General features: G+C 44.6%; 1 protein-coding gene across 1 annotated transcript in view; it reads right to left on the reverse strand.

The window, feature by feature from the left end:
• Positions 1-14,566: 14,566 nt before the first annotated feature.
• The window catches only part of WDR43 (WD repeat domain 43), a 44,863-nt gene continuing 32,060 nt past the window's right edge, over positions 14,567-27,369 (reverse strand). The window contains exons 10-18 of the mRNA XM_075925364.1: positions 25,870-26,001; positions 25,185-25,322; positions 22,660-22,746; positions 21,198-21,229; positions 18,067-18,130; positions 17,103-17,216; positions 16,523-16,592; positions 15,904-15,956; positions 14,567-15,760 (exon numbers count right to left, since the gene is read on the reverse strand). Of these exons, the coding sequence (XP_075781479.1) occupies positions 15,587-15,760; positions 15,904-15,956; positions 16,523-16,592; positions 17,103-17,216; positions 18,067-18,130; positions 21,198-21,229; positions 22,660-22,746; positions 25,185-25,322; positions 25,870-26,001 (864 nt within the window). The 3' untranslated portion in view covers positions 14,567-15,586. The remainder of the gene's footprint in view (positions 15,761-15,903; positions 15,957-16,522; positions 16,593-17,102; positions 17,217-18,066; positions 18,131-21,197; positions 21,230-22,659; positions 22,747-25,184; positions 25,323-25,869; positions 26,002-27,369) is intronic.

Here is a 27,369-nt window from a genome sequence, read left to right on the forward strand (position 1 = left end):
GCAACAGAGAGTCAAGCTGACTGGAGAAGTTAATGGAAGGAAAATTTGTACAGGGGGATCCACTCTAATCTCATCCTTTAAGAGATATAATGTGATGCCACTGGGAGCCCACAACAGTGAGCCCTACTTCAGAGGTTCAGGGCATCTCTCATCAGCTGTAATTAGGGCTCTAATCTTAAATCCTTGATAGAAAAAAAAAATCTTAGCCTCAAAGTTAAATGAGCTCACTATCTAATCTGCCATTTCCCTTCTTTACTGTGTCATTCATTCATGATTATTTCTGTCTCTGGGCAGATCCTCCATTTTTCTGAGTCAGCACATCCCATCCTGCACCCCTAGGGACCTCAGTGAAGTACAGCTGATTTCCACCAGCCAGTATTCACGCAGATCAGTTGGATTTCATTTGTCTGTCACTGTTTCCCCTCTCCTACTTGCACCAGAAGTGGGGTCAGTTGTGCAAGTCACAGGAGCGCCCTACAGTAGGAGTGTCAAACTAATTTGAGTGGCAGGCTGAATTCCATGTCCAATTATATACTGTAGGCCAGAATACAAGCTCTGCGACATACCTTCTTCCAGCACTGCAGAATGCTCGCTGATGGTAGACATGTGCAGAGATGTGTGTGTGTGTGAGGGGTAAGTATAGCCTTTATGTAATAACTAAATGTAGTTATTCCATGTTTTATTGATGCATTCACTCAGTGAGAAGGCATGCCCCTTTTAAGGTCTACTTCTATTTCTCTCTGATTTTCTTCCTCATTCTCCTTCCACTGTTTCTCCCCACCAGCCTTATTTATGAGTCACCTTTTTTCTTTTCTCTGCATTGTCTTGACTGCAGCAACTCCCACTTCCCAGCAGCTTCACCCTCTGCCAGCAGCTCAGCTCCTGGTCCTGGGAAGCTGTAAAAAAAATAGAAATGAAATAGGTGTGTCATCATTGGACTCTAGAGTGGATACTAATCCAAATCTGATTGAAGTCAACTCTTTGGGTCGCTGTTTCAGGCTATCTGCAGACTCAGGCACCTAGCTCTGCAAAACTTGGCTCATTGAGTGGAAGATGCTTTCTGCAGACATGAAGAGGGCTTTTTTAAAATGAGAACAGTGAGAGTCTGCTCAATCTGGACATGTCATGCTACCCCATAAACATGCCTTATGGACTGAATCCAATCACTAGTCCACACACTTGTCCCCTTGTCCTGCCCCACCAACTCTTAGGGGCAGTTGAGTGGCTTCCTTCAGAACACCAGAGTCCATGTAGATGTTCACAAAGCTGCTTTTTTTTGTTTCAAAACAGCGTTTTATGTTCCCTTTTTTGCTTTTCTAACATTGCAGGCTTCTGAGAACATAGCAACATCCACCACTCTAGAAGAGAATGATTGATATTGCACAAGAGTGGAGCCAAAGCCACATTGTAAGGTTTAACTGGACAGAGTACCCTGAAATTCAGATCCTCAGCCAGTGTAACAGACAGCAGTATGACAATTTACATTAGCTTCATCTTTTGTAAAAGCATGGGGATTGCTGTGCTAGGCTGAAAAGTCTACAGCATAGACTTGGATGGTTATTTTGGCACTTTTCCTTCCCGCCCCTGGGGGGAACCAGAAAACAGAGACCCCTGTGAGGAGAGAGCTGAAATAATCACATGAATTTCTTCCAACTTAAAGAATTGGTTCAGCTCCAGTTCTGGGTGACAGAGGGAAACCAGATGCCAAGTCCTGTTGCCAAAAAAACCTAGTTTCTATAAGTCCGTCCCTTTTCTTTAGCTGGAGAGTCAGAAGAAACCATCAGTCATCAGCATTTAGGTTTTATACCACTTTCCTTTTGGCTTCTGTGTGTGTGTGTGGAAGGGAACAGCTTTGCTCAGATCTATCACTGCTAGTCAGACTTTTTTTGGGCTGTACAAGAATTATCCCGGGGTCCCAGGCCCCACCACAAAGATGTGTATGATCCTGCTCTGCCCCAAGACAGATTATCCAGCCACTTTACCACAGCTCTCCCGGTGTCCTGGGGTCGCTTTCACTCTGAAGCAAAATGGTGAAAGGGAAGGTGGACACTGCCCACTAGGACTTGGCAGGATCTTCATTTCCTGCTTTCTACAGGAGAGGCAGCAACACCAGGGACTTCTGTCCCCTATGGGAGAGGGCTGCTGGGTTGTCGGTAGTAGTGGTGATGGTACATCCAATCTTTGTTTTAAAGACCACACTCTAGATTGACAGCCAGCTCCTCATCTGTGGCCCAGTGAATAAGTGTACTGGAAATTTGCAGACTTAGGTCCTATTCCTAGCTCTGCTACTGGCTCACCAGGGATCCCAGGGCAAAGCACAACCTTTCTGTGCCTCGGTTTCTCCAGTTGTAAGATGGAGATAACAGTGCTTGTGTACCTTAGTAAAGTGCACAGATGAAGTGCTATTTTTGCCTCCTTTTTGAAATGGTAATACCATGACTAGATACTGACATATCACTATTCCCAGGACCAGTTGTGCATGGCAAGAAAGGTTCATTCAAGTGACAGGAGTCCTGGGGCAAGATCATATAGTAATTCCTCTTAACACGGGCCCGCTTAATACGTTTTTGCGATAGCACGATTTTTTTTTTAGGGAACATTTTTTGAATTACACAACCGTCCCTGGAATAACACGATTTCCCCAGCTGGCGCGTCGCCAGTGGCTGCGTGGGGCTTCCCCTGCCTCCCTGCAAAGCGGCAGAGGGTTTGCCACTTGCTGCGCTGTTCCCTGGCGACCCCCCGTCGCCGGATGCGGTGTGGGTCCCGGCAGACCAGTCACAGGGGCATACTCCCAACCTATCCCCCTCTCCTCTCCTCCCCTCCCCTTACCCAGAGCCAAACACCTCCCCTCTCTGCTGTAACCCAGTCCCCTTTCTCCCCCAACCTTATGTCCCGGTCCCAACAGACACCACCGCTTGAAATGCAACCCCCACCTTTTCCATTATTTTCAATGGGAAAATTGACCCTGCATAACACGTTTTCACTTAACACGAACATTTTCTGAAACATATCTATAGTGTTAAATGAGGAATTACTGTTCTTTAATAATGGCTTTGAGCAGGCTGCCTCCTTCTGAACAACTTCTTTCACCAGGAGTCTCTTCAAGTCATACCCAATTCTTATCTAGTACCAGTACAGCTCAAAACTCTTGTAGATCAATACTGTTATCCCTTGTGGCACAGATGGGGAAACCGAAGCACAGAAATGTGAAGTGACTTACCCAAAGTCACCCAGGAGGCCAGTGGCAGAGCTGGGTTTTGAAAAAGGCAGAGAAATTTTCAAACCAGAGCCAGTGAGCTGTGATTAGCCCGTGCCCATGGCGATTTATCAAGCGATTAACCCAGATAAAAACTAAGAATAAGCTGGCAGAGAAGGTTGGAGGTCACCATTGGAGGTAGTCAAGGTCCTGCCAGAGACCCCATCCATCCATGTAAAATGGGTTAGATACCAACCCTACTATTATATACAGCAATGGTGCAAATCAGCACCTTCTGCTAGCAGTGCAATCTTTCCATAAAGATCAGGGTTCTGAATTGCATAGAAGCGCAAGCAGTGCAGTTTTCCTGACCTTCAGTGAATTGTGTATCGAGGCCTCTTATTTCTGTAGCAAAATCTCACTAGAAAAGCCACAAAAATTTGGCAGAAAATCCTGTCCCCCATCCTGACAGTATTAACTCACCAGCACACAGTGCATGGAGGAGTGGACTGGAACAGCTCTTGCTTGTCTTTCCTTCACGTTCTCTAAATGTAACTATCGGGATGCAGAATCTATGTTCAAAATGAGAACAGTTTAAATGACCATGCAGATAAGAGGTGGACCCAATGAACAGATATATGTGAGCAAAATCAACACCCCTGAGCTAGCGGGTGGGGGGGAGGGGTGAGCATCAGCTGTGCTGTGGAACTCCTAGCTCAGCAGAAAACACCTTCCAGAAGCGACAGCACCTCCAGCTTTCAGCTTATTATACAGGGAAAAGACAATGTAGTGACCTCCTTTAAAATACTGACAGCTACAAAGAGAGAATGGTCGGTCTCCTGAAACAGAATGTAATTAAAATTGAGAATTCTGCAGGAGTCACAAGTTGACTTATCAGCTCTTTCCCCATAGGAATAAAAATCTGTTTTAAGGAATCCCCAGGAATTTGGTTTCATTAATTCTTTCCAAATTGGTCTCCCCTCACCTCTTATCCAAACAATTGATCCATCTCTCTCTGATGCCTTTCATCCAATATATAAAACTCCCCACTGGTCCTGTAATTGTATCATTAACCATACATTGCTCTGAGAAACTTGTATGTAAGCTGCTATATAAAACTTCACATATGAACAAGTTTGGTGATCATCCAAGATCTTTTTACCACCAAACACTGGAAGCCCATCAACTGAAGCAGCTACTACAAATACCAACCAAGTTCATACAGCTTGTATTCAAGAGTTAAATCAAAAGCAGTTTGCATTACAAAAACTATGGAATCAAAAACCACACATTGAGTAAAACAAGGAACAGCAGAAGTCTATTATCTCTAGTTAACATCACCCAGCAGACATTCACTTTGTGGTGAAATGGGAGTAAGGGTTGGATAAGAAGTCCCACTTCACAAAACTTCGTGTACCATCAGTCCTAGAGCTAGACATTGTTTGATATTCCAATTTCACTTACCTCCATAACTTCTTTTTTTTTTTAAAGTGGCACAAATGGTGTTGTCCGACTCAGAGTGGAAGGATTTTTAATATACTCATTGATGTGAACATGAAAGATTCTTGTTGATCACAGTTTCCCACAGCAACTGTTGCCATGGTTATAAATCATTTCTTATTGCCCCCCATGGGTCAGCAGCTGAATATAACAAGAAAGTTTACTATGGGAGAGAGAGCGTGACATACACACAAATACTCCTTCAGAAGCATGCAATCGGGTGCTGACCTACCAAAGGCAATTTTATTGCCAAAGCTTTAGGAAGTCAATAAAATAACCAAGGGACAAATGCTCTCAGTTGGTGATGCCAGTATACAATTCCTGCTTTCATGAGTGCATGTATTAGGGAAAAGCAGAAAAGACTGAGTGTTCACACGGGAGCCACTATGTAAACATGCAAGCACATTGGAAGTGCAGAGAAAACAAGGAGGACATGTACAGACATGAGACTCTGTCAAACCTAAAGGGACCAGTGCATCTTCAGTTCATAAGAACTTTAAAAGACACCACCAAGACTGCTTGTTGCTTAGCCAAAGCATTAAGATACACTAGTTAACCCATCTCTGATATTAGGAGAGCCATAGAAAGTTTGAGTAGTAACCACGACTTTCTTTCCATTATCAGCTTCCGTGAGATTCACTCATACATGCAAACATTAACACTGTAGCAAACAGCCCTAAATCACTACCAGTGCAGATGCACATGGACCTCTTATTACACAGTCTCAAGTTCTGTTCTGAAAAGACTTTCTTTGTAGAAGTTTGACTTGGCTTAAGAAATCCTAGATGTGTGACACATTTTAGTAAATACACCGAAAACGGATGCAGAGAGACTGCTCATTGCATGCCACCCAACTGTTTGGCAGGGTGCCCACAGCTAGCAGCATGTGTTTCTATTGGTGGTGTATGTCTGCACATGCCTTGGTGCACATAAAATTTATGCCACACATGAATGGAAAAAAAAAAACAGAGGAACATTGCTTGTTATGTGCTTTGAACATATAAATTATCCCACACCAGCAAGTCATTTATTAACCTATTTAGCTACCTCGGGTGGTACGGAAAAATTATTTTTCTGCTAATACTATTCAGTCTTGTTCATACCAGAGAACTTAAGATTCACAATGCACCCACTGCATATTCATTCACAAAATGAATGTTACACACAAAGAAAATATCTCCAAGTTTTAGTCAGCTCTCGAGCCACTGATCCAAGTCTTCTGCACAGTTTCCCCAAGCTCACATGGGCAAGCTAGAACAGTCGTTATACTAGTCTCCACCTCTTCTCCCACTGCTCCTATGGAATAGAGAAATACAACAATATATAAGGCTATAGTCTACATGCATACCTTAATATAGAACTGTGCAGAGACAAGGAGAGTAGTTTTCTCTGACATCACAAAAATGTCATCCCAGGCAAATGGAGTCAAAGAAATGCAGGCAAAGAGTCCGAGATTAGGGATGTTAAATTGCGGTTAATCAGCTAATGGAATAGTTGATGGAACTGACATCAACTACTCGATTAGTCAGTGCCAAGGCGCATGCCGTATCCCTGCTGCAGCTCTGCAATTTAAATGTAGTAGGAGCAAGGTGTGCAGCAGCCGGCTCCTACTACATTTAAACTGCAGAGCAGCAGCAGGGTTAGCTCCCAGGGTCCCTGGGACTGTTTAGTCCCAACTCGCCCTGGCCCTGGGAGCTAACTTCGCTGCGGCTCTGCAATTGGGCTTACTAACCCCACTGGGCTCTTACTACATTTAAACTGCAGAGCCGCAAGATCCTGGAGCTGGAATGAGCTGCGACTGTTCAGTCCTGTCTCACACCAGACCTGGGAGCTAACCCTACTGCGACTCTGTGGTTTAAACATAGCAAGAACCTAGCAGAGTTAGCTCCCGGGGCTGGTGTGAGCCTCTGACTCCACTCCTCCCCCCTACACCACAGAGATAGTGCTGGGGGGAACCAGCTTTTAAGTTGGTTCCCGCCAGAACTGGCTCCTGCTTCTTCCTCCCCGCTGCCTCGGACACAGAGGCAGCATGAGCGGGGGAGGGGGGGGGCGAGGGAGGGAGGGAGGGAGAGAGAGAGCAAGTCGTCAACTCAACTACCCAATATGTTAGTATTGAAAGTTTTATCCTTTTTGTGTTTGTATTTTTAGGTTTAATAACGTAGCAATGTAAGGTAACATATTATTACATTTAAACTAAGCCCTTTAGTAAGCCCTTTTGTTTTAAAGTTTAGTAACTAAGGAAATAGAGTTTTGGTATTGTGCCTATGTTAATGAGACTAGAGGGATGTTGAAGGCTGAAGTTTTAATTGTTTGATTTACAATGCCTCTTGCTTTGCCCAATATGAGATATTAATGTTATGCTTTTCTTCGAAAGGCCTTGTAAAAGATGGTTTGTGTGTGGAAGTGGTATGTATGCATTGAGATTAAAAAGTGTGCAGGTTATTGCTCAGGACCAGATGGCCAAAGGAGGAGGGATGAGCGTGGGTGAAAACAGACTGATCAGCGTCAGAAGACCATCAGTCACCACCAGTGCATACCCATGGCCAAGGAGTGATTGGGTTGGCAGACTGATGGCTTTAAAGTGAAGCAAGCACCCCTAAAAGACGATTGATTACAGGATGAAACGTTTTGGGAATGAATGACATCAACAAGTTAACACGCTGGTCACAGACTGACACAGCAGAATTCATGAACTTCAACGGAGAAAAGGATTATAAAAGCAGGATGCCTTGCTATGGAACTTTGGGTTCATCTTGCCACCAACTCCAGATGAGCATCAGATCGCGACCGACGGAAGGCCCTGCTCTCCCTCTGTAATCGATCTAACTGGCCACTAGATTGATACAGACTCTAGACTGGTAACTATAACAGCGTCTGGCAGGAATGAGTGCGTGTGTGCGCGCGCGTGTGTGTGTGCAGGGCCGGACTAAGGGGTGGGCGAGCCGGGCAGCTGCCCGGGGCGCCAACTGATGGCGGGCGCATGATGGCAGCTGTAAGGGGCACGTGGCATCCCTTATAGCTGCCATCAGTCACCGTGCGCCCAGCTCCCACAACGGTGGCCCCCCCATCCCCGCAGCGCCGGCCAGCAGAAACTTTCCCCCCATGGCTGCGGGGCCCTGCACAGCCCGGTGTGTGCACCAGCAGCGGTAGCCGGGCCGGGGTGGGCAGCGTGTGCGCGCCGGGGGTGGGCCCAGGCTGCACGCGGTGGCTGCACGTGGTGGCTGGGCCAGGCATGCATCCCGGGGGTGGGCCCACGCACCCTGGGGTGGGGTGGGCCCGCACATGCAATGTGCGCCTGGGAGCAGCACCACACACCCAGGCCACCAAAATGGCTCAGGCCGGGGGGGGGTGGGTGTGTGTGTGTGTGTGTGTGTGTGTGATTGAAAAGCATATGCAACTGTTGTATTCTCAATAAATGCGACATACTGCCTTTTCCCCTATAAAAGATCTCGTGTGCTTCATTTAAGCATAACAAATAAGCATATGCTTATTGGATAGTCAACTACTCCCTTACATCCCTAACTGAGATTGCACAAATGCCAGAATTCCCCTGCCTCAGCCTAGCTCAATGGTTTTCAAACTTTTTTTTTCATGACCCCGATGAAGAAAATTGTTGATGCCTGCGGCCCAACATAATTTGACAAGTGTGGGGGCTTCAGCATCGGGCTGAGGATGAGAGCTTGGAAGGTAAGAGGGGGCTCAGAGCAGGGCAGGAGGGGCTCACTTCAACTGGCTCCCGACCAGGGGTGACAAGGCAGGCTTGTTGCCTCTACTGGCTCTGCAGACCATTCTGCACTCCAGAAGCAGCCAACAGCAGGTTCCCAGGCCAGGGGCAGCGTGTGGAGCCCTGTGCGCTCCCCCTACCACTATAGGAGCCAGGCCTGCTGCTGGCTACTTTTGAGGTACAGCGCAGTGCCAGGTCAGGGAGGTAGCCTGCCCTAGCACCCCCATTGGTCATCTGATCCTCCTGCAGCAAGGAGACGCAGTGCCCAACATTCCATGACCCGGTACTGGGTCGTAACCCGTAGTTTGAAAAACACTGACCTTGGCCATACCTCAACATTTTTCATGTTCAGTTTTCAAATGTTTTACTGGCAGCAGCAGCAGCAGCAATAATAGGTTTGCTACACGATTTTTTTCAGGGCTAACAAGCATATATTCACAGAGTTCTCCCAAACCCCACTCACTTTACTTCTGCTCGTTCCTTCCCCTACAACTCCAGTAAGGCATTTTTTTCTTCCCCATTTCTTATCTACATATTCCACCACCAATGTTAGGTCTTTATATTTATTGTTGGATGAATAAGCCCCAAAGGAGGAGATTTAAAGATTTTTATAAAGCCTGTAGTTCATATCTGCCATTTCACAGAGTGCAGAGGGTGTCGGAGAATGAAGCTTCAATATGCCACGCTACTCTGTCCTTAAAGAGCAGCAGGACAGGAGCTGTAGATTAAAACCAGTGAGAGGCCTGCTTAAGAAATATTTCTCCAACAGAGCTTTACAAGGTCAGAAAGCATCAGAAAGGCCTGGCAGCACACAGCTGAAGATGAGACACTGAAATTTGCATACCTGGAAAAACTCCTTTGGAAGCATAAGCACAGCCATGGTAGTCAACATGAATTGCAGAGCCACACTCCCCAACTGCATGGCAGCAGCAGCAGAGTTAAGCAAGCCTGTAGTTCAACTCCCTTCCTATCTTTGTGCCTGCCTAACCATTGTTTTCATGGAACAATTTTGACACCTACTGGCCATCTTTGGTAGAGACTGTTCTAGCATTCAAAGATCAGGCAGGGGAGGAGATTGCACACAAAGCTGATGACAAGAGGAAGAGTGGTATGGAAAGATGACCACACAGAGACCCTCATAAGGAAGAAATTGGGGGAACTGCAGTAAGTCACTGAAAGAGAGGGGTATAGGAAGGTGGCACACAAGGAGCTAGTAGAAAACAGGAGAAATGCAAGAACTCCTTGGCTGTTTACGTTGGCCGGTTCTTGTGCAAGAAATATGCAAATGAGGCTAACCGTGGAATATTGCTGAGTCTCATTTGCATACCTAATGAGACACCATTTTTGCAGGAGAGGCTTTTGCACCAGAAGGAGCTGTCTACACTGCCCCTTCTTGCACAGAAAAACCCCTCTTGCACAATGCTGTTATACTGCTTATTTTCAGGAAGAATGTCATTGCACAAGGGGGGGGTTGCGCAAGAAGGGGCAGCGTAGACAACTCCTGGCGCAAAAGCCTCTTCCGCAAAAATGGCAGCTCAGGTATGCAAATGAGGCTTGGTGATATTCATGCTTAGCCTCATTTGCATATTTCTTGCGCACGAACTGGCCAGTGTAAACATAGCCCTTGGTGTATGCAATAAACAGCTTACACAAGCTATGAAGTGTCTGATCCTCTAGCAAACCCTTATCTTGGCAGTTTTATCACATATCTGCACAAACTGTTAGCCAAATCCTCCATCCAGATGTTAATTCTAAAATAGGCCTTAAGTCATCCCCCCTTCTCACCAAATCAAGTTAATACCAGTACTAGTGGGGGACTAGCAGTTCGAACAGCAGCAATAGCAAGCAGTGAGTTCTGAATCTGGTATTTCCCTTGCCCTTTCATTCCAGTGAAAGGGTAACAAAAGTGATTAGGAGTTTGGAATGGGTCCCATATAAAGAGAGATTAAAGACCGGGACTTCTCCTCTTAGAAAAGAGAAGACTAAGGGAGGAATACGATAGAGGTCTACAAAATAATGACAGATATGGAGAAAGTGAAGAAGGAAAAGTTATTTAATTGTTCCCATAAGAACTAGGGGTCTCCCAATGAAACTAATAGGTAACAGATTTAAAACAAAAGAAAGTTTTTCTTCATACAGCACAGTCAACCTATGGAACTCCTTGCCAGAGGATGTTGTGAAGACCAGGACTTTACCAAGGTTCAAAACTTAACTAGATAAATTAATGGAGGTTAGATCCATCAATACGTATTAGCCAGAATGGGTAGGAATGGTGTCCATAGCCTCTGTTTGCCAGGGGCTGAAAATAAATGAGAGGAGAGGGATCACTTGATAACTTTTTTCTGTTCACTCCCTCTGGGGCATCGGCCACTGTCAGAAGACTGGATACTGGGCTAGATGGACCTTTGGTCTGACTCAGTATGGCCGTTCTTATGTTCTTAAAGCTACGTCAATAAAGTTAGGATAAAGAACAACCCATAAGAGCCCAAATCTGGAGAGTTGCCAAGACTGCAAAAGACATCTTTGACAGGGTCTCTGAAGATTGATGGTGCGCTTCCTAGAGCAGGGGTGGGCAATGATTTTTGCTGGGGGGGGGGGGGAGAGGGAGGAAGAGGGCCACACCAAGAATTTGGTAAGTGGTCGAGGGCTGCACTTTACCATTATATTAACAACAGAGGTGCAGGGGTCTGGGAGGGAGGTTGGTTGCAGAAGGGAACTTAGGGTGAGGGACTGGAGTGTTGGACTTGGGAGGGAGTTTTGGTGGAGGGGATTGTGACATGGGGCAGCAAACTAGGGTAACAGAAGGGGTGCAGGGTCTGGGAGGGGAGTGGGACCTGGGGTAGTGGTACAGAGGTTTGGGTTGTGATCTGGGACAGAGGATTGGGGTGCAGGGTCTTGGAGGGATATGGGTGCAGGAGAGGATTCTAGCCTGGGGGAGGGGTGTGCAAGGAGGGAGTGCAGGGTCTGGGAGGGAGTGCAGGAATTTAGGCCATGACCAGGGATAGCAGGATGGGTTGGGAAGGGGTTGTGACCTGAGGAGAGGATGCAGTGTCTGGGAAGATGTATGGGGGCTGGAACAGAGGTGTAGAAGTTTGGGTTACATGAGACAGGGGTGCAGGAAGGCAGAGGGTTGGGGAGGGAGGGGCTGGGAGATTCCCAGCCAGCAGTCTAGCAGGCTCCTTAACTAGGGTCTCTGCCTTCCATGCCCCTGTACTGCTCAAAGTAGCTAGAGGCCATGTTTACTACTGCAAACACTGAGAGCCTGGGGGTGAGGGTGAAGGGGCACTTCACATGCTGCCTGTCCTGTAAACAGGCAGCTGCTATTGGCCGGAAACTGGCCAATGAAAGCTACTGGGGCAGGGTGGGGGTAGAGCCCTATGAGAAGCTTCTGATCCCTCCCACAGGCTCTCAGCATTCAGAGATGCCCACGGCCCTGCAGCAGCCAGCTTCACTGAGTGCAAAGCAGGGACAGGGCAGGCACAAGACTGGCTTAGGCTCTCGTGGGCTAGATCCAGCTCACAGATCATATTTTGCCCAGCTCTGTCCTACAGCAAGAGTGGGCAGTACGACTGTGAAGGTTCACCAGAGGTAGCCTGTCAGGGGCTAACTCCACAGGTACGAGCAATGGCAGCTCCTGTTGGCTGTGGATTGGAGTTCCCAGCCAGCGCCGCTTCCTGCAGCTCCCATTGGAACGGCAATGCAGTCAACAGAAGCTGCAATCGCCCATACTTGCAGAAGCAAGGGTAAATACAGTGTTTTTTACTTGACGTTTGCCGGCTGGTGTCTTAGAGAATGATGTGTGTAAGTGGACTGGTGGGTGATGGGAGATCCTGCAGAACAGACTGAAATGCTTGAGTTTTAATTGTATTTACGGTATGATATTAGGGTATATAGAAAAAATAAACATCTGTTCCAGGTTCTAAGTAAATAACTATACCAGCACAGCTCTCTAGTGTAGATGGCTGTACTGGCATAAGTGTGTTTTGGCAGTATAGCTTATTGTGTTGAATGAACAAGCATAAGGTATACTGACAAACTAACATTTGTGTCAGTATAGAAGTGTCTACACTACAGCAGGAGTCAGCAATCTATGGCATGAGCTGATTTTCATTAGCATGCAGGCAGGAGCTCAGACCTGCCCTCCTCCCTGCCCCAGGCAGCCTGCACTACTGCTTGAGCCCCACATCAGGCCAGGACAGGTGGAGGTCAGCTGATTGGCAGGGGGGGGGGGGGGAGTGCTGTCAAGCAGCTGCTAAATGAAGCTGCTCCTTGCTTGAAAGGGAACAGCAAGGTGGTGTTAATGGCTTAGATTTACAATCACCTATGGAGACAGGTGCCTAATGGGAATTGTATTTATTTTCATTTGACTTTTAATTGGAGTTAGACATCTGGGGTTTTCTGGAGTTCAAAGCAGGTTAGGCATTTATCTGCCTCTTCAGGCACCCAAACACCTCTGTATATCTATGTCTGTTGTTTACAATAGTGGTTCTCAACCTTTCCCATACCAGGATCCCTTTTCTGTTCAGGATCCTCTTTCCATATAGGAAGAAATGGTCTTCCCTCTGGATCAGTTTCCCCCACCCCTCTTCTTGCCCAGCTCAGAATCTATGGTTTACCAGCACACATCAGTGTATTCGCCCTTTAACTCATTTGGGCAACCAAAGTTTTTTGTGTCACTCATCCCAAAATTATAGCAAGTGACTGAAGGCAAGCACCATTTTCTTATCCTTGTATCAAGCTCAGAACTCCACAGGGAAAAGCTACACAAGCAAGAGCAAAACCAGAGACAACGCAGAATAACCAATTACAGTAAACTTCCGATAATCCAGCACCTTTAGGACCCAGGGGGTGCCGGATTATCAAATATGCCGGACTATTGGAAAGGGGGGGCTATGAGGGGTCTAGGGTGGGGTGGAGTGGAGGTGCACTGCAGGACCAACCTGGCAGCACCCCAGCTGCTCTGCCCCAGACTTCCCCAAGTCAGCCGCTGCTGAAACTGACCACTGGCTGACTCGGGGAAGCCCGGGGCAGAGCAGCTCCAATTGTCCGGCTGCCTGGAGCACTGGATGCCGGACAACTGGAGTTTTACTGTACATGCAATCCAACTTTGCAAACCTTAAATACAGGGTGCTGGTGAAGGCACCGAGCCAATGAACTCATTAAGAATATCAGTGTCATAGGTCCAATCTGAAACTTAATACATCTCAGGGGAGAACATTCAGTTCCTAAACCTGGGACATGTTTTATATCCATTCAGAATCCCCATATTACACACAGCATAAAAAAAGAGACATCACAGCGTTAGCCCAGTTGCTCACGTGGCAGAACATTACTACTTGAGTTACTGCCAGAACCACAAAGAGCAGCAATAATGAAATGCCCCCATTACTGGGATGGAAAAGGGAGGTAGGAAGAGACTTACTTTAGTAGTTTTAAAAGCCACTTGTTTTAAGCATGCACCACTCTTGGAGGTCTCCCCCATCAGCATTCTTCTCCTATCTTTGTTTTAATTAACTGCTCATCCAGCATAACCAGTATGAAAAAAAGCTAACAGTGGAAGTGCCATTATGCTCTGAAATAGGACTAAATATAGGGTTTGGATTTGCCAGCACTCCAAAGTCGCAATAGTTTCACTAAAATCTGTTTTAAATTGATTTAAACTGGCATAGACCTCTCCACGAGAATACGTACTGATTAACAACACGCATATCAATTTAGCTCAGCTTGGTAACGGAGTTTGTGCAGGAGTCTTGGAGCCAACACATTTACCTTCTCTCCATGGCATAGGTATAAAATGTGCCTTGTTTACACTACCAAAGAAATTTTCCAATTGAAGATACCTCCAAACTCCACCTGGGATTAGGAGAAGCAAGCCATCCTGCTCCTTACACCTTTACTTTAGATTCTAAACTGAAGTGAATTTGGCAGACAATGCTGTGCAGAAAAGAGAATCCAACTCTGTCTCCCCCAGAGCACGCTGAAGCCAAGCATAGAGAAAGCTTGTTTGTGTCAGCAAAGCCAGCAGGTACAGCTAAAGACAGAGCTGAAAACGAGTTACCACTGGATGTGCTTCAAGCCAGAACATGTTTGAGACAACTCTCTCAAGCATACCACCTCTTGTATCTCCACACATATTACAGAAAAAGTACTTGGTAAAGGAGGTGTATATTTATTCACTTTACAAAGAGGGCAGTATTAAGTTGCAACAGCTCCATTTATAGACAAATATTCTGTACATTATACTGGTGAATGGCTCAAACCTTTACCATTTCTTGCTCTTAAAAATGTGTTTATACCACTTCAGCTTTAATTAGCTGGGCTAATAGCAATCCTCGTCCTGCCACAGAGATTAAAAAACAGTAATAAACGTATACACTTTGCGTTACATATTCACAAGCATTCACCCTCCCCTCTCCCTAATTTTTCCATTCCTCCTCCCTCGCCCCCCTCAAGATGAAGTCCCTCCCTGTGTCAGCATTAAACCTATATACAGGATCAGTTAAAACAAATTAGAAACCACTGAGAGTTCTAATGTTCTTCTGAAGCACAAGAAAAGCCATAGATTTATACATACATATAAAAGGCAAGTCCAATTTTGTTTAAAAAAGAAAAAGCTGTTTTAAACCAGGCTGGCATTCAGACCTTGCCAAGGGACTGGTGAGCCTATTAGGAGAAAATGAAGAAATTCAATAGTGAATTTAAATATTAAAAAAATATTTTTTATTTTTGTTTTTTTCAAAAAAAATGCAGCAGGATGCCCACTTGCTATTGTTAACTGAAGTGAGAAAAGAAGGTATAGATTGGTCTTTGATCTGTTATATTTGAAACAAATTCAATGTAAAGCTGCAACAAGTTTACCACACAAATGGCGGTGGCAGATTTATTTCACTTGAATACAAATATGCTTGTCCATGAGAAGGGCCTAATCTGACCATGAGATGGCAGAAATGTTTAATATAAGCCTGGGGATTTGGGGGAAGAGAAGGCTGGCATGGTTAAGCATTCTGGGTTCGGGAATGCAGTGCCCAGATGTGCCCCTGTATGTGGAAGCGTAGACTCATGCCTGGCCTATGTGACTACATCAACTTTCAGCAAAGAGATCCAGAATTTTAGAGTTCTGGCAGCCTGCTTCTTTTAACAGATGCTTTGGTTTTGTTTAAAACCATTTATTCTTCTTCACTTTCATTTTCTGGGTCCAAATCAGATTCCCCATTGATTTCTTTTTCAACAGCCATTTGTTGTTCATCTGATTGCTCCTCTTTCTCCTCATCATCTGATTGCTCTCCTTTCGCCTCATCATCTGATTGCTCTCCTTTCGCCTCATCTTCATCCCAGTTCTCCTGGAACAAAAAATAAATATAAATACATAAATAAAAAAAAAATCAGGAACATCTTAATATTTGGTACAAGCATTTCTGCAATCCTATACTTCAGCAATCAGTCAAGTGAAAGACTGAAGTCCTGGACAGAGAATTTTACTTACATCTGAATCTTTATCTGCAATCATTTCATCTTCAGAACCATCCTCTGAGGATTCTGTAAATGAAAAATAAATTGAGAACATAAGCCTGGAGAGCATAACAGGTTTGATGCAGTTTTTGCTCACATGAAATCCAAGATCACATACCACTACAAATTAACTGGCTGTGCCATTTAAGATCTACCAAGTCTCATCTTTAGGTTACTTTGATCAGTATAAATCAAGCACAATGTACTGTTGCTCAATCATCGTTGTCATTCATACAGTAATTCCAAGTCAACCTAAGACCAAAACCTCAGGTGTACAGTTTTAAATCTTCTGTATTGGGAACAGATTTGGAAGCTTCTTTTAGTGAGTTCATCTTCAGGAAAGATTCATTCTTCATCAGACACCTTGGCCAATAAATATGGATTCCTGGCACTGGAATTAAGCAGCATATTGGGCTTGCAATTAAAGGTTTTCATAACTGGAGAAGAAAGAATCCAACTAGCGAGTAACTGACAACTCCTGTACTGCCTTCTTCCCTCCATTGACTTCAAGCAAATTCTCCATGGCAGATCACACAGCAAGAGGCACAGAATTTGAATGGAATGGCTAACTTCACAGGAAGTCTTCTACTTACCTTCTTCATACACCAGTTTTGCAGTCTGATTAACATCCGTTACATCCTGAAGTTTTTCTAGTGCTGCAACCTGAAAGGGATTTGCAAATCACAATAAATTGCAACCTTGGAATCCAATCTTAAAGCGTACTAAATGTTTACACAACTCATCACAACTTGAATAAAATCCAGACTTGATGGAAATTTCATTTTTTCATCCATCTCTATAGATTTTAGCTAAGTATTTAGAAAGGGAAAAATAGTTACAATACTAAAGGAGATGCATCTTAAGTGGTTTAAAAATTTTCCAGCTTATTTTCATGCTAAAAAGATTGAGGAATAGCATGTAAATCAAAAGGAAAAAGGTGACAACCTTCAATAAAAACATATCCCCAATTAAGTAATATTCAGTCAGTTTAGAAAAAAGATCAGCAGCAAAATGCTTGTTAATCAACTATGCTGCCTTTAGCATTATCAGCGTGACTAACCAGCAACTGTACTGTGGTGTGGATAGTAGGTCCAGTCACATCAAATTTGAAGACAACCACCACTTCAAACAACATTTCCACCTTATACTCCAGTGTTTATAGCTTGAACTCACCTGGGTGATGGTAAGATAGAGTTTTCCATGGAGGCGAGAGAGCTTCTGCAATGTTTTTACTCTGCTCTCCATTAACTGATATAGCATGCCCAACTGGGGAACCAGGTCTGGTAACTTTAGAGAAAAAGCATAAGAATGAGGCTGTTTTGTTGTCCCCCTCCATTTCATAAGAAGATTTGAGATTGCATTCTGGGTGCTGACTGCAGAGCCTTTGCTCATACTGTCAGACAAAATGAGAACTGAGATTTCACTACGGATGAACAATTATTACCTCAAGCAGTCTGTTTAAACCATTGCTTATCTAGGCTAGAGGCATGAGCTATCATCCACTTCCAGCTAATGCACACCTAACGTTCCTTCTTCGCTTCATTGTGGTTTACAGTATGAAGAGTACAAATGGGGGCTGTATAAGTATCAACTACCAGTCTGGGAATATAAATTGCACATCAATCCTAGGCCACAAACCCCCATTCTAGACCTGGACCCTTTGGGAGCAGAAGGCCAATTGCACCAAACTAATTGTTTCTATCCCTAGGTCAAGATTAAATTCAACCTTCACTTGTGAATGAAGGCAGGCTTTGAAACGAGAAGTCAAGAGGCTGAACACTCCTGTACTAGCTTATCCATGACACCCAGCTAATATTCCACTATTCAGTCAGCTCTGTATGAGTCCTTAACTAACAGAGGCATGCTAATGAATTCAGTTTTGATTCCATGCTAATGGTTGTACTGGACTCAATTACAGCAACTGGGTAATTTATAGGATTTTGAGGAGGGAAAAAAGGTGTTGCATGTTACATGAAATATCCTTTGGGGGGGGGGGGGGGCGAAGAGTCATTTAGACAGTAGTAGTACCAGATTAGGACATTGGAGGGTTGACTTCTAATGGAACAACAAGGGCAAAACAAGAACACAAGTAAATTTTATTTAACTGCAAGCATCAACTATAGAGCGAGATATTTACCGTGGAAAGGTAGGATGCATGTATAGTGAAAACAGACTTTAGCCACCGGACCATCTGTAAGGCACTGGAAGAGAGGAGAGTACAATAAATAAAAGATGAGCATAGCCCACAAAACATCTTGTATTTTCTGACCACCAAAATGGTTTAAATGAAAGTGTTTCAGTGTTATGTTTTAGAAAAGAGACGCTTAAGCTAGAAATAAGAACAATTCATTTACACAGATAGAAGAAATAGTTCCATTAGAACTAGAAGAGTCATTTAAGCATCTAGTTATATTAAAATTTGCTCTTTGTACAAGCAAAGCTCTCCTCCTTGCTAAATTTAGATTAATCAAAGATCTAAATGCACTCTTCATTTTCCAAATTATGAAGTAAACTTAGCCTCACAAATTAAGAACATGACAGATAACTCTGGGATTGTCCTAGTACTGATAAAATATTTCTGTCCAGTTAGGAGATGACTAATCTAGTAGCTATTTAACAATTCTTCTCAATATGAAGTTCAACTATTTTGTGATTTGTATGTTAATAAACTATTCAGATTTAGATTATCCTTTGTAAACTATACATATTAATTGCCAATACTGAGAACTGTACAAATTAGGAATGTTAATATGCATTTATTTGTGTCAATGTGTACCTACTGACATTTTCAGCAGGTACACATTTAAATTGTGTGGGGATGGTGGCGGCAGCAGCTGACTTAAGATGGCTCCCTGCAAGTACCCACTCCCTCTTCCTCCCACCCCACGCTGCTGCCGCCTGAGGGAGGCAGTAGCATGAGGGGAACAGGGGGGTAAAGAAGGGGAAAGAGATGGGAGCCAGTACTTGCAAGAAGCAGGGTCCCTGGGCTTCTGCCTGCCCCCTCCCCCACATTGCTCCTCTGTATCAGAAGCAAAAGTGCCAGGGGTAGGGGGGGGGCAGGCAGCTCTGCTGGCACCAGCTCTTGCCTCCCTCTCCTCCGAGCTGCTGCCTCTGTGCCCAGGTTCATTGTGTAGCTGAGAACACAGTTAACCATTAACATCCCTACTACAAATATTTACAAATTCATGTGTATGTACTGTCTAATTCTCAAGTCTGAAACTAAATCTGAGAACTTGACACACACACACACACACACACACACACACACCCCTCATTTCTGCTCCCCCACTCCAGATTGTAAGTGGATGTTCTGATTTAGGAGAGGCAGTGAACAAGGGATTCTAACTGCTATTTGTTTCACCTAGCTATTAAGAGGTGTTTCATATATCTGGCTGGCCTATTCATTTCAAAGATTTGAACATAGTCTCTGAAACATTAAAAGGCCACTGGGTTACAAAGGCTTTTGGTCAACTTAACTGAGAATTTAGAAGCTCTCTATTCTATTAAGTCAATAAAAGTTCACAAAAAAATCTCAGTATAAGGTAGGGACGTTAGCATTTCGTTGTTTACATGATTAACTGATAAACCTGGGTTTATCGGTTAATCTTAAACAACTACACACTCCCCCACTTGCTGCCTCTGCAGCACAGGCAGCAGGGGAGGTGGAGGCAGGAGCCAGTGCCCGTGGAGAGCTGGCTTTTAAGCTGGCTCCCTGCATTTGCCAGCTCCCATGGAGCTGCCTGCCTGCCCGCTGCCTCCCAGACACAGCAGCACTTGGGGCGTAGGGGGCAGACAGGAATGGGTACACGTGGGAAGTGGCTTTCAAGTCATCTCCGCCGACCCCCACTGCCAGCCACAGAGGCAGCAAGGGGTGAGAGAGAGCTGGCTCCCCATGTTAACATGTAACCACTAAGAATTCCAATGGTTACATGTTTACACAAATACATGTTAGTTAATATCCTTAGTACAGTAAACTTCCGATAATCCGGCACCTTTAGGAGCCAGGGGGTGCCGGATTACCAGATATGCTGGACTATTGGAAGGGGGGGCTATGAGGGGCCTGGGGTGGCATCCCTCCCACCCCACCATAGACCTCTCATAGCCCCCCCCCCCCCCCTTCCGATAGTCCGGCTCTGCCCCAGGCATCCCTGATTCAGCCGCTGCTGGTTAGTTTTCAACAGCAGCTGAATTGGGACACCTGGAACAGAGCAGCTGGGGCGCTGCCGGGTTGGTCAGGTAGCGCTGCACCTCGGCGCTGCGGGGACCAACCCGGCAGCCCCCAAGCTGTCCCCGATTCAGCTGCTGCTGAAACTGATCAGGGGCTGATTCCAGGAAGCCCGGGGCAGAGCAGCTCTGCCTCGAGCTTCCTGGAGTCAGCTGCTGGTCAGTTTCAGCAGCAGCTGAACCGGGGACAGCTGGGGGGCTGCCGGGTTGGTCCCTCAGCCCCAAGGGGCAGTGCTACGGGACCTACCGGCAGCACTCCAACTGCTCTTCCCCTGGCTTCCCCAATTCAGCCGCTGGTCAGTTTCAGCAGCGGCTGAATCGGGGAAGCTGGGGGCAGAGCAGCTCCAATGGTCCGGCTGCCCGGAGCACTTCCGGGTTCCTGATGGTGCCGGACCATCAGATGCCAGACCATCAGAGTTTTACTGTATAAGGTATATTCAGAGATACTGCACATTGTATTCGTTCAAAAAAAATTCACTGCAGTTACCATGTAGTTTATTTCTTAACAAAAATACGAGAAGAATGCTTAAGTTTTTGCTATTTGTCTATAGGGCAATTAAGGCAACTATTGAAGTCTGTTTGCATATGTAGGACAACAGAATGCAATGCTGAAAAGGATGTAGGTAATTTCTTAGTTTTCCTGCTCTCTTGCTGGAATTAATTATGGGAAGACTGTCCTGAACTCTGTTTTATTGGTATCCTGATACTTAGAAGTTTTAACTCATGGCTGTTTTGTTTTAATTGTAAAAACTGCTAATACGGGTGGCCAGTGGTCCAGTGAGTAATGAATTAAGAGGATACTGTTTCCATATTCAGATGTCCTTTTCCATTCTCTTTCATTTATGCAATGATGTATCGAATAGACTGGACTTCTGAAAGAAACAACCTTCCCAGGCAGCGGCAGCCTCCATCAGTCAAGTCAAACGTTTCCTTTCACGAGGCTATAATTTTATAACCATTTGATGATTACCATGGGCCTTATCAAAACAAAAGCACCTTTCCTTTAAAAGTCAGCTAGGCTTGCTTGTGAATTGTTTCTCTTACCTATATGGGTGGCCTTGCAACCTCTTTGTAATCTGAAAGAAAGAAAGATGAGGTCACTTAGAAATATGGCATACATCACAATTCTCATCCTGACATTACATCTGTGTATCAGCCTGGAAATCAAGTCACAAAAATCCTCAGATATTTAAAGTCAGTTACAAAATCACCAGCACTAAACACATACACTGTGACATTCATGTTAGTTGCGCTATGTCCTGGAACAGGGTACTGATTGTTTTTGCAGGAGTAGAGCCTCATTACAGTAACACCACTGAAGCTAATGTAATGGAGTCAAATTGTTACAAAAGCACAGACACCAAGTCTAGCTGGCAGCAACAACCAGAACTAAATCTTTGTGACTGTGCATGCAAAATCTCACTATATTTAATATTTCCTGCTGCACAGGTGAAACACTGATCAAACAGGCTACTGTTGCAGGAAAAGGGTGCTGAACACTAAATAAAAGTCTCAAGCTCTAGAAAGGATATACTTGTCAAGTTAAGGTCTTTACTCTCCCTAACTAGTAATCAAATGTACTTGCACATATCAGAAAAAACGATCAAACAAAGAGGGGTCTATATTGGAAACCTTGCCTGTCAGTACCTATGCAGAATGAACCTATCAGTAAGGCTGTCTCTAGACTGACCAGTTTTTCTGGAAAATCAGCTGCTTTTCCAGAAAAACTTGCCAGCTGTCTACACTGGCCATTTGAATTTCTGCAAAAGTACTGACTTCCTACTGTAAGAAATCAGTGCTTCTTGCAGAAATACTATTCTGCTCCCGTTCAGGCAAAAGTCCCTTTTGCGCAAAGCTTTTGAGCAAAAGGGCCAGAATAGACAGCTCAGATTTGTTTTCCACAAAAAAGCCCTGATCACGAAAATGGCGATCGGGGCTTTTTTGCGGAAAAGCGCGTCTAGATTGGCACGGACGCTTTTCCGCAAAAAGTGCTTTTGCGGAAAAGTGTCCGTGCCAATCTAGACGCTCTGTTCCAAAAATGCTTTTAACGGAAAACTTTTCCGTTAAAAGCATTTCCGGAAAATCATGCCAATCTAGATGCAGCCTAAGTGTATGCTTCATGCAGTTTAACATTCAAAAAATGGCTGAGTCAGCATTCCTCATTCAAGATTACCATCAATAGTGAAATCAAGCCAAAGCCATTTGTATTAAAAAGAAGACGACATGCCTTTAAGAAAAAAGAAAAAAGCTGGCCTCTGTTAAGTGCCTAAACCAGTATGAGATTAATCTCTCTAACACAACTGAGAGGATAAGCTCATCTTTAGGAATGGCATGGTTTCATGTTTGCCTCAACCTCATGAGACAATTTACAGAGTTAAGATAACAACTGCTTCCATACTGCACAACCTCCACACTGATTCTATGGAGTAAAAGCAGGTGTATGTTTGGATTTCAAGTAGGAGGAAAAGCCCAGGGTTAACTTGTTCTGTAGCAGGAATTCTCCTACCTCATGGAGCAATGGAATGACAGCATGTACCGGCATCCTAGCTACTGTGTTCTTTATTAAACCATCCTTTCTTGTTTGAAGCACTTTCTGTGAAGAGGAAATATGAAATCAGAGAAACACTCATCAATAAATACCTATGCATTCAATCAAAAATACCAAGGATACACCATATCTACAGGGCACATATGTACAGGGGAAAGAAAAAGATGAGGTTCTAATCTGACATCTCAACCTTATATGTAGAGTCTGAGAACGTGTGTGCCAAAGCAAAAGTGAGCATGGAAGAGTCATTAATGGAGCAATTTCTAAACAAACAAGTTCTTGAGTGATATGAAAAAGTGTAGACATTACATAAGAGAGGCTCTGGTTCTCAAATAATTCTCATAAAAAAATACTGGAATGACTGGGTCATGAACACAATTACATTTAATCCATCACATAGCCACTCCATGTTAAGGTTGGAAGAATCAGGAAAGTTCTCCTTGCTACTGTTTGTGTTCCGACTGTGCGGTGGATAAAGGATTTCAGATTCAGGACTCCAAGGACTGAAAGGCAGAACCAAATTCTCTTAAATATTTAACCCTCCCACTTCCACACACCAAACAGTAAGCTTTTCATCAACTGACTTGTGGGCAACTCGTCAAAAGCATATCCACTCAGAAAATGTCAGATCTGAGTAGAAACCATGTTCTAATCAAACCCAAAGAGAAACAGTGCCACATTTTTAATATTAAGGGCTAGATAACCATTTTTATGTGACTGGTGAGAAAAGGTTATATTTAAAGATGATTGATGGAGACCTGACAATATAGTCTTCAAATTTGATCCATCCTCTTTGTAACTTTTCTCCATAGTCACTGAAGATAGGACAAGTGGCAATCCGATTAATATGCAGCAAAGTTACATATTAGGAAAAAGTTTAACTCCAAAGTTAGTTAAATACTTAAACATGATTATCAAGAGAGGCTGTGGAATCCTCATCACTGGAGAAGTACAATTTAGATAATCTTCTGTCATGGATGATCTAGAACAGGGGTCTCCAAACTACGGCCCGCGGGCCGGATGCGGCCCGCGAGGCCCTCTCATCCGGCCCGTGGAGACTGTGACGGGGAAGAAACTCCCCGCACTAACAGCCCCTCCCCTGGAGAAGCGCCGAGCGGCGCAGCGCAGCGGAGCCCAGGGGAAAGCCCACGGGGAGGGGAGCGAGGGCGCACAGCCGCAGGCGCGGCAGGCGAGGAAGGCGGCAGGACCCAGGAGAAGGGGCAGGGACGCCAGGGTGAGCGGCACGCCCCGTGCGTGCCGGCTCAAAAGGGGGAGGGGCCGGAAGGACAGGGGCGGCCGGCACTCACTTTCTTTTGGGCAGGCAGCCAGGAGAGGGAAGCCGGAGGAGCCAGCGGGACGGAGGAGGGACTCTGGACCCGCGCAGCCCTTGCCCTGGGCAGCGAGACTCCCCGGCCGGAGGTGCGGGGGATCGGAGCCGCCAACGGTCGGCCACACGCCCTGCGGACCGACGGCCGAGCCCGGGCTCTGCGCGTCCCTCACAGCAAGAGGGGTTGGGACTTGGCGTGGACAATTGCTCCCTATTGGCCAGTGCGTTCTTATCCTATTGGCTAGCTCTCTCATGAGGTCACTAGTGGGCTGGGCTCTATTTTGGCATCCAGGAAACAATTTCACCATTCACACTAATACAGGTGTTCATGTGTAGTGTATCAATGTGTTATTAAATAATAACTGACTAAAATAATATTAAATAAATAATTAAAAACAACATCCATGTTTTGATTGTTTTTTATTTGGACCTCAAGTGTGTAGTCGGCCCCCGAACTGCTGTTTGATAGTTAATGCGGCCCTCGGGCAGAAAAGTTTGGAGACCCCTGATCTAGAAGATGTACACCTGAACCCACAACCAGGGTGGTTCCTGATCTAGCAACATCCATGGCTTGGACTCTGAAAAGGGGAGGAGGAAACAGCTCCATGCATTATCACTTCCCCTCCCTCCCAGCTAGGGGAATGGCAGCAGCACTGGTCTTTCCCACACTACTCTCATGGCAGCGGGAAGTGTGAAGCCATGTGTGCTTCCTAGAGTCAGGTGCCAGGTAAAGTGCCCACCTCCATCGCCCTCACACCAAGACTCCACAGCACCCTCCATGGTCTGGAAAATTCCATACTCCCGCATATCCTATTTCCCAGAGTTACTGGATTAAAGAGGAGTGAGTATATTGTATGTGGCTCTGCCTCAGCACAAAATGAACTAAAAGACCCTCCAACTCTACATTTCTGTAGCATAACAAAATTAATCAGCTTTGAAATTCAGGGGTTCAGTTGGGGAGAAACTCTAGAAGACATCTTGCAAAGCAAACAAAAAGGAAAAATGTGGCAAATATTAATTGAAGCAATGCACATGGAAGCTAGATTACTGTGTGTGTCAAGGCAAAAAGCAGCAAAGAGCAAGTGACGAGAAGCCACTTTACAAGTCTAAGCAGAATAAAAAAAGAGCACCATGTGATGCTCAAGTTAACACTTACATTTAAGATAACAGGATCATTGCTTTCCAAACCCTGAACCAAAAGCACTGCAAAGCTGTCAGTTTGTGGAAGGCCACCTTTTGTTTTTATTTTCACAGTATCAATATCCATTGCACCAAGACGGTCTTCAATACTATCCTGCAGAAGAGAAAGATATGGACAGCATCACTTAAACCGTCTTGCAACCAATACGTAATGCTAGCATCCACTACCAAATCTGTTCTCTCAAAAGCATTTCTGAGCCACAAGCTGAAACAGAACACTAAACCCTATGCAACAGTTCTTGATGTGAAGACCTGTCTTGCTGCTTTTTTTAAGCAAGACAAACTCTCAATCTCTCATGGGATAGCAAACACATTTGGGAAAGAAATGAGGAGCAAGAATTCCTGGAGAAGGAGGAGAATATGGAGTCTGAGTTGAAAAGTCAGGAATTCAAAGCACAGCAACATGATTTAGTAGAAATAAGGCAACATACAACATAGTTCCTCAACAACATGGTAGACTTGTCAACATGGGGGCTTGGAGTCAAGACAGCCATCAGTCACAGCTGCAGAGCTCATCCCAGATGAAGCCTATTCACATCAATAGTATCACACTTACCACTGACTGAATATTTTGTCCAAAAGGAGATATTACAGCCCAATCTAGCATGCTAATTACTCCTTGGTTAGAGCACTTTGATTACCTCTTTGTCTCCAGGTTTTCTTTTGCTTTCCATTTTCTGCATTCCAGAGGACTGAGATTTGATGGTTGCACTGTGTCCAGGAATTCCAGGCACTAAAACTTTGGCTTCTTTGTTCACAACAGGTGTTTTTATCTAGTGACAAAGACATCCACACACACACAAATAGGAAATGGGTTGATGTTTGTTTTTTCACAGTCCAAAACACTAACTTATTGTTTGAGACCTGTGTAAAATCATTCTCTGCCACATACTCCCAGAATGCATGGTATTAAAACAGGAAAGTCCTATAATGAAGTTTAAGGCTGATCCCACTGGACCATTTGATGAATTAACTCCATTAATATTTGTAACTTGGCTAAAACACCGACAATCATTTATGTCTATTTTATGATATTCAGCTAAAAAGGAAAAGTTTCCTAATTACACTTTCAATGGAAATAATTCCATCTTTGCTAGAAATATGTTATCAACCTTTATGATATATAGCACCTTCAAACTATATACAGCGATCACCTTATCTATCACCAATAGGCAGCAACCATTTAACAGCAGCACCATACAACAGTTTAGGGTAATAAGTGGAACTCTAGGGCAGAGCTTCTCAAACTGTAGGTTGAGACCCCCTGCTCAGGTGCATTATTCTGGGGGAGAGAGGGGCTGGGGGGGGGGGGGGGGGAGGGCAAATGTAATAAACTGTAGGGAAAAAAAGACAATTCACTGAGCACATTTTATCCACAGCAATGAATAAACTAGGCAAAGCTGATTCCTCCAGACACATCGGGTCCTTAAAATGGCATTACACACTTGACTCTAGATGGCACTGTGCACTCTGATAGGTTTCTGTTAAGTTTGCATAGGATTATACAAAGTCATTGCCATCTGTATGTTAATACATTTGCTATGTCGTGACCTACGTTTTTAATTGCAAGTATCATTCACAATCAATTTTTCTTTTGCTCTTATTACAGCAGATCATTGGCTCTATTTGGATCAACCTTTTTTTAACGTTTAGAGTTTTACGTTGTTTTATTTTTATTGCTGTATGTACTGCGTGGCAGGAGGGAGGGACAAACTACTACGGACAAAAAGAAGGGGCATGTGATCAAGTAAGTTTGCACCTTTGAGCAGTCGGTCTCATTTAAGATGGTAGAATACAAGTACCTCGATTACATTGGGTCACGATGCCTGAGTAAGCAGCCTTTTATCTTACAAAGAAATGCCATGGGATCTTTAACGAACACAAGGAAGTTGAGTAGAAAGTAAGCACCTCCAGCAGCAAAGTGATCATGCTGGATCAATACTGATGCTAGGAAGCATGACACTTAGAAAATTCCAGTAATCACTTACTGCAGAAATCTGGTGTGTGTGTGTTTTGTTTTTTTTTTTAACTTAGATGTCATCTATTCAAGCACAGACCTGGCCTAATCCTTTTTGCTTTGAGATACGATTGGTTCCCAGTAAGCATCAGCACAAGCTGTCAGTATATCAATACAGACTACT

The sequence above is a fragment of the Pelodiscus sinensis genome, chromosome 3 (genome assembly GCF_049634645.1).
Source record: "Pelodiscus sinensis isolate JC-2024 chromosome 3, ASM4963464v1, whole genome shotgun sequence".
NCBI classification, from domain to species: Eukaryota; Metazoa; Chordata; order Testudines; family Trionychidae; genus Pelodiscus; species Pelodiscus sinensis.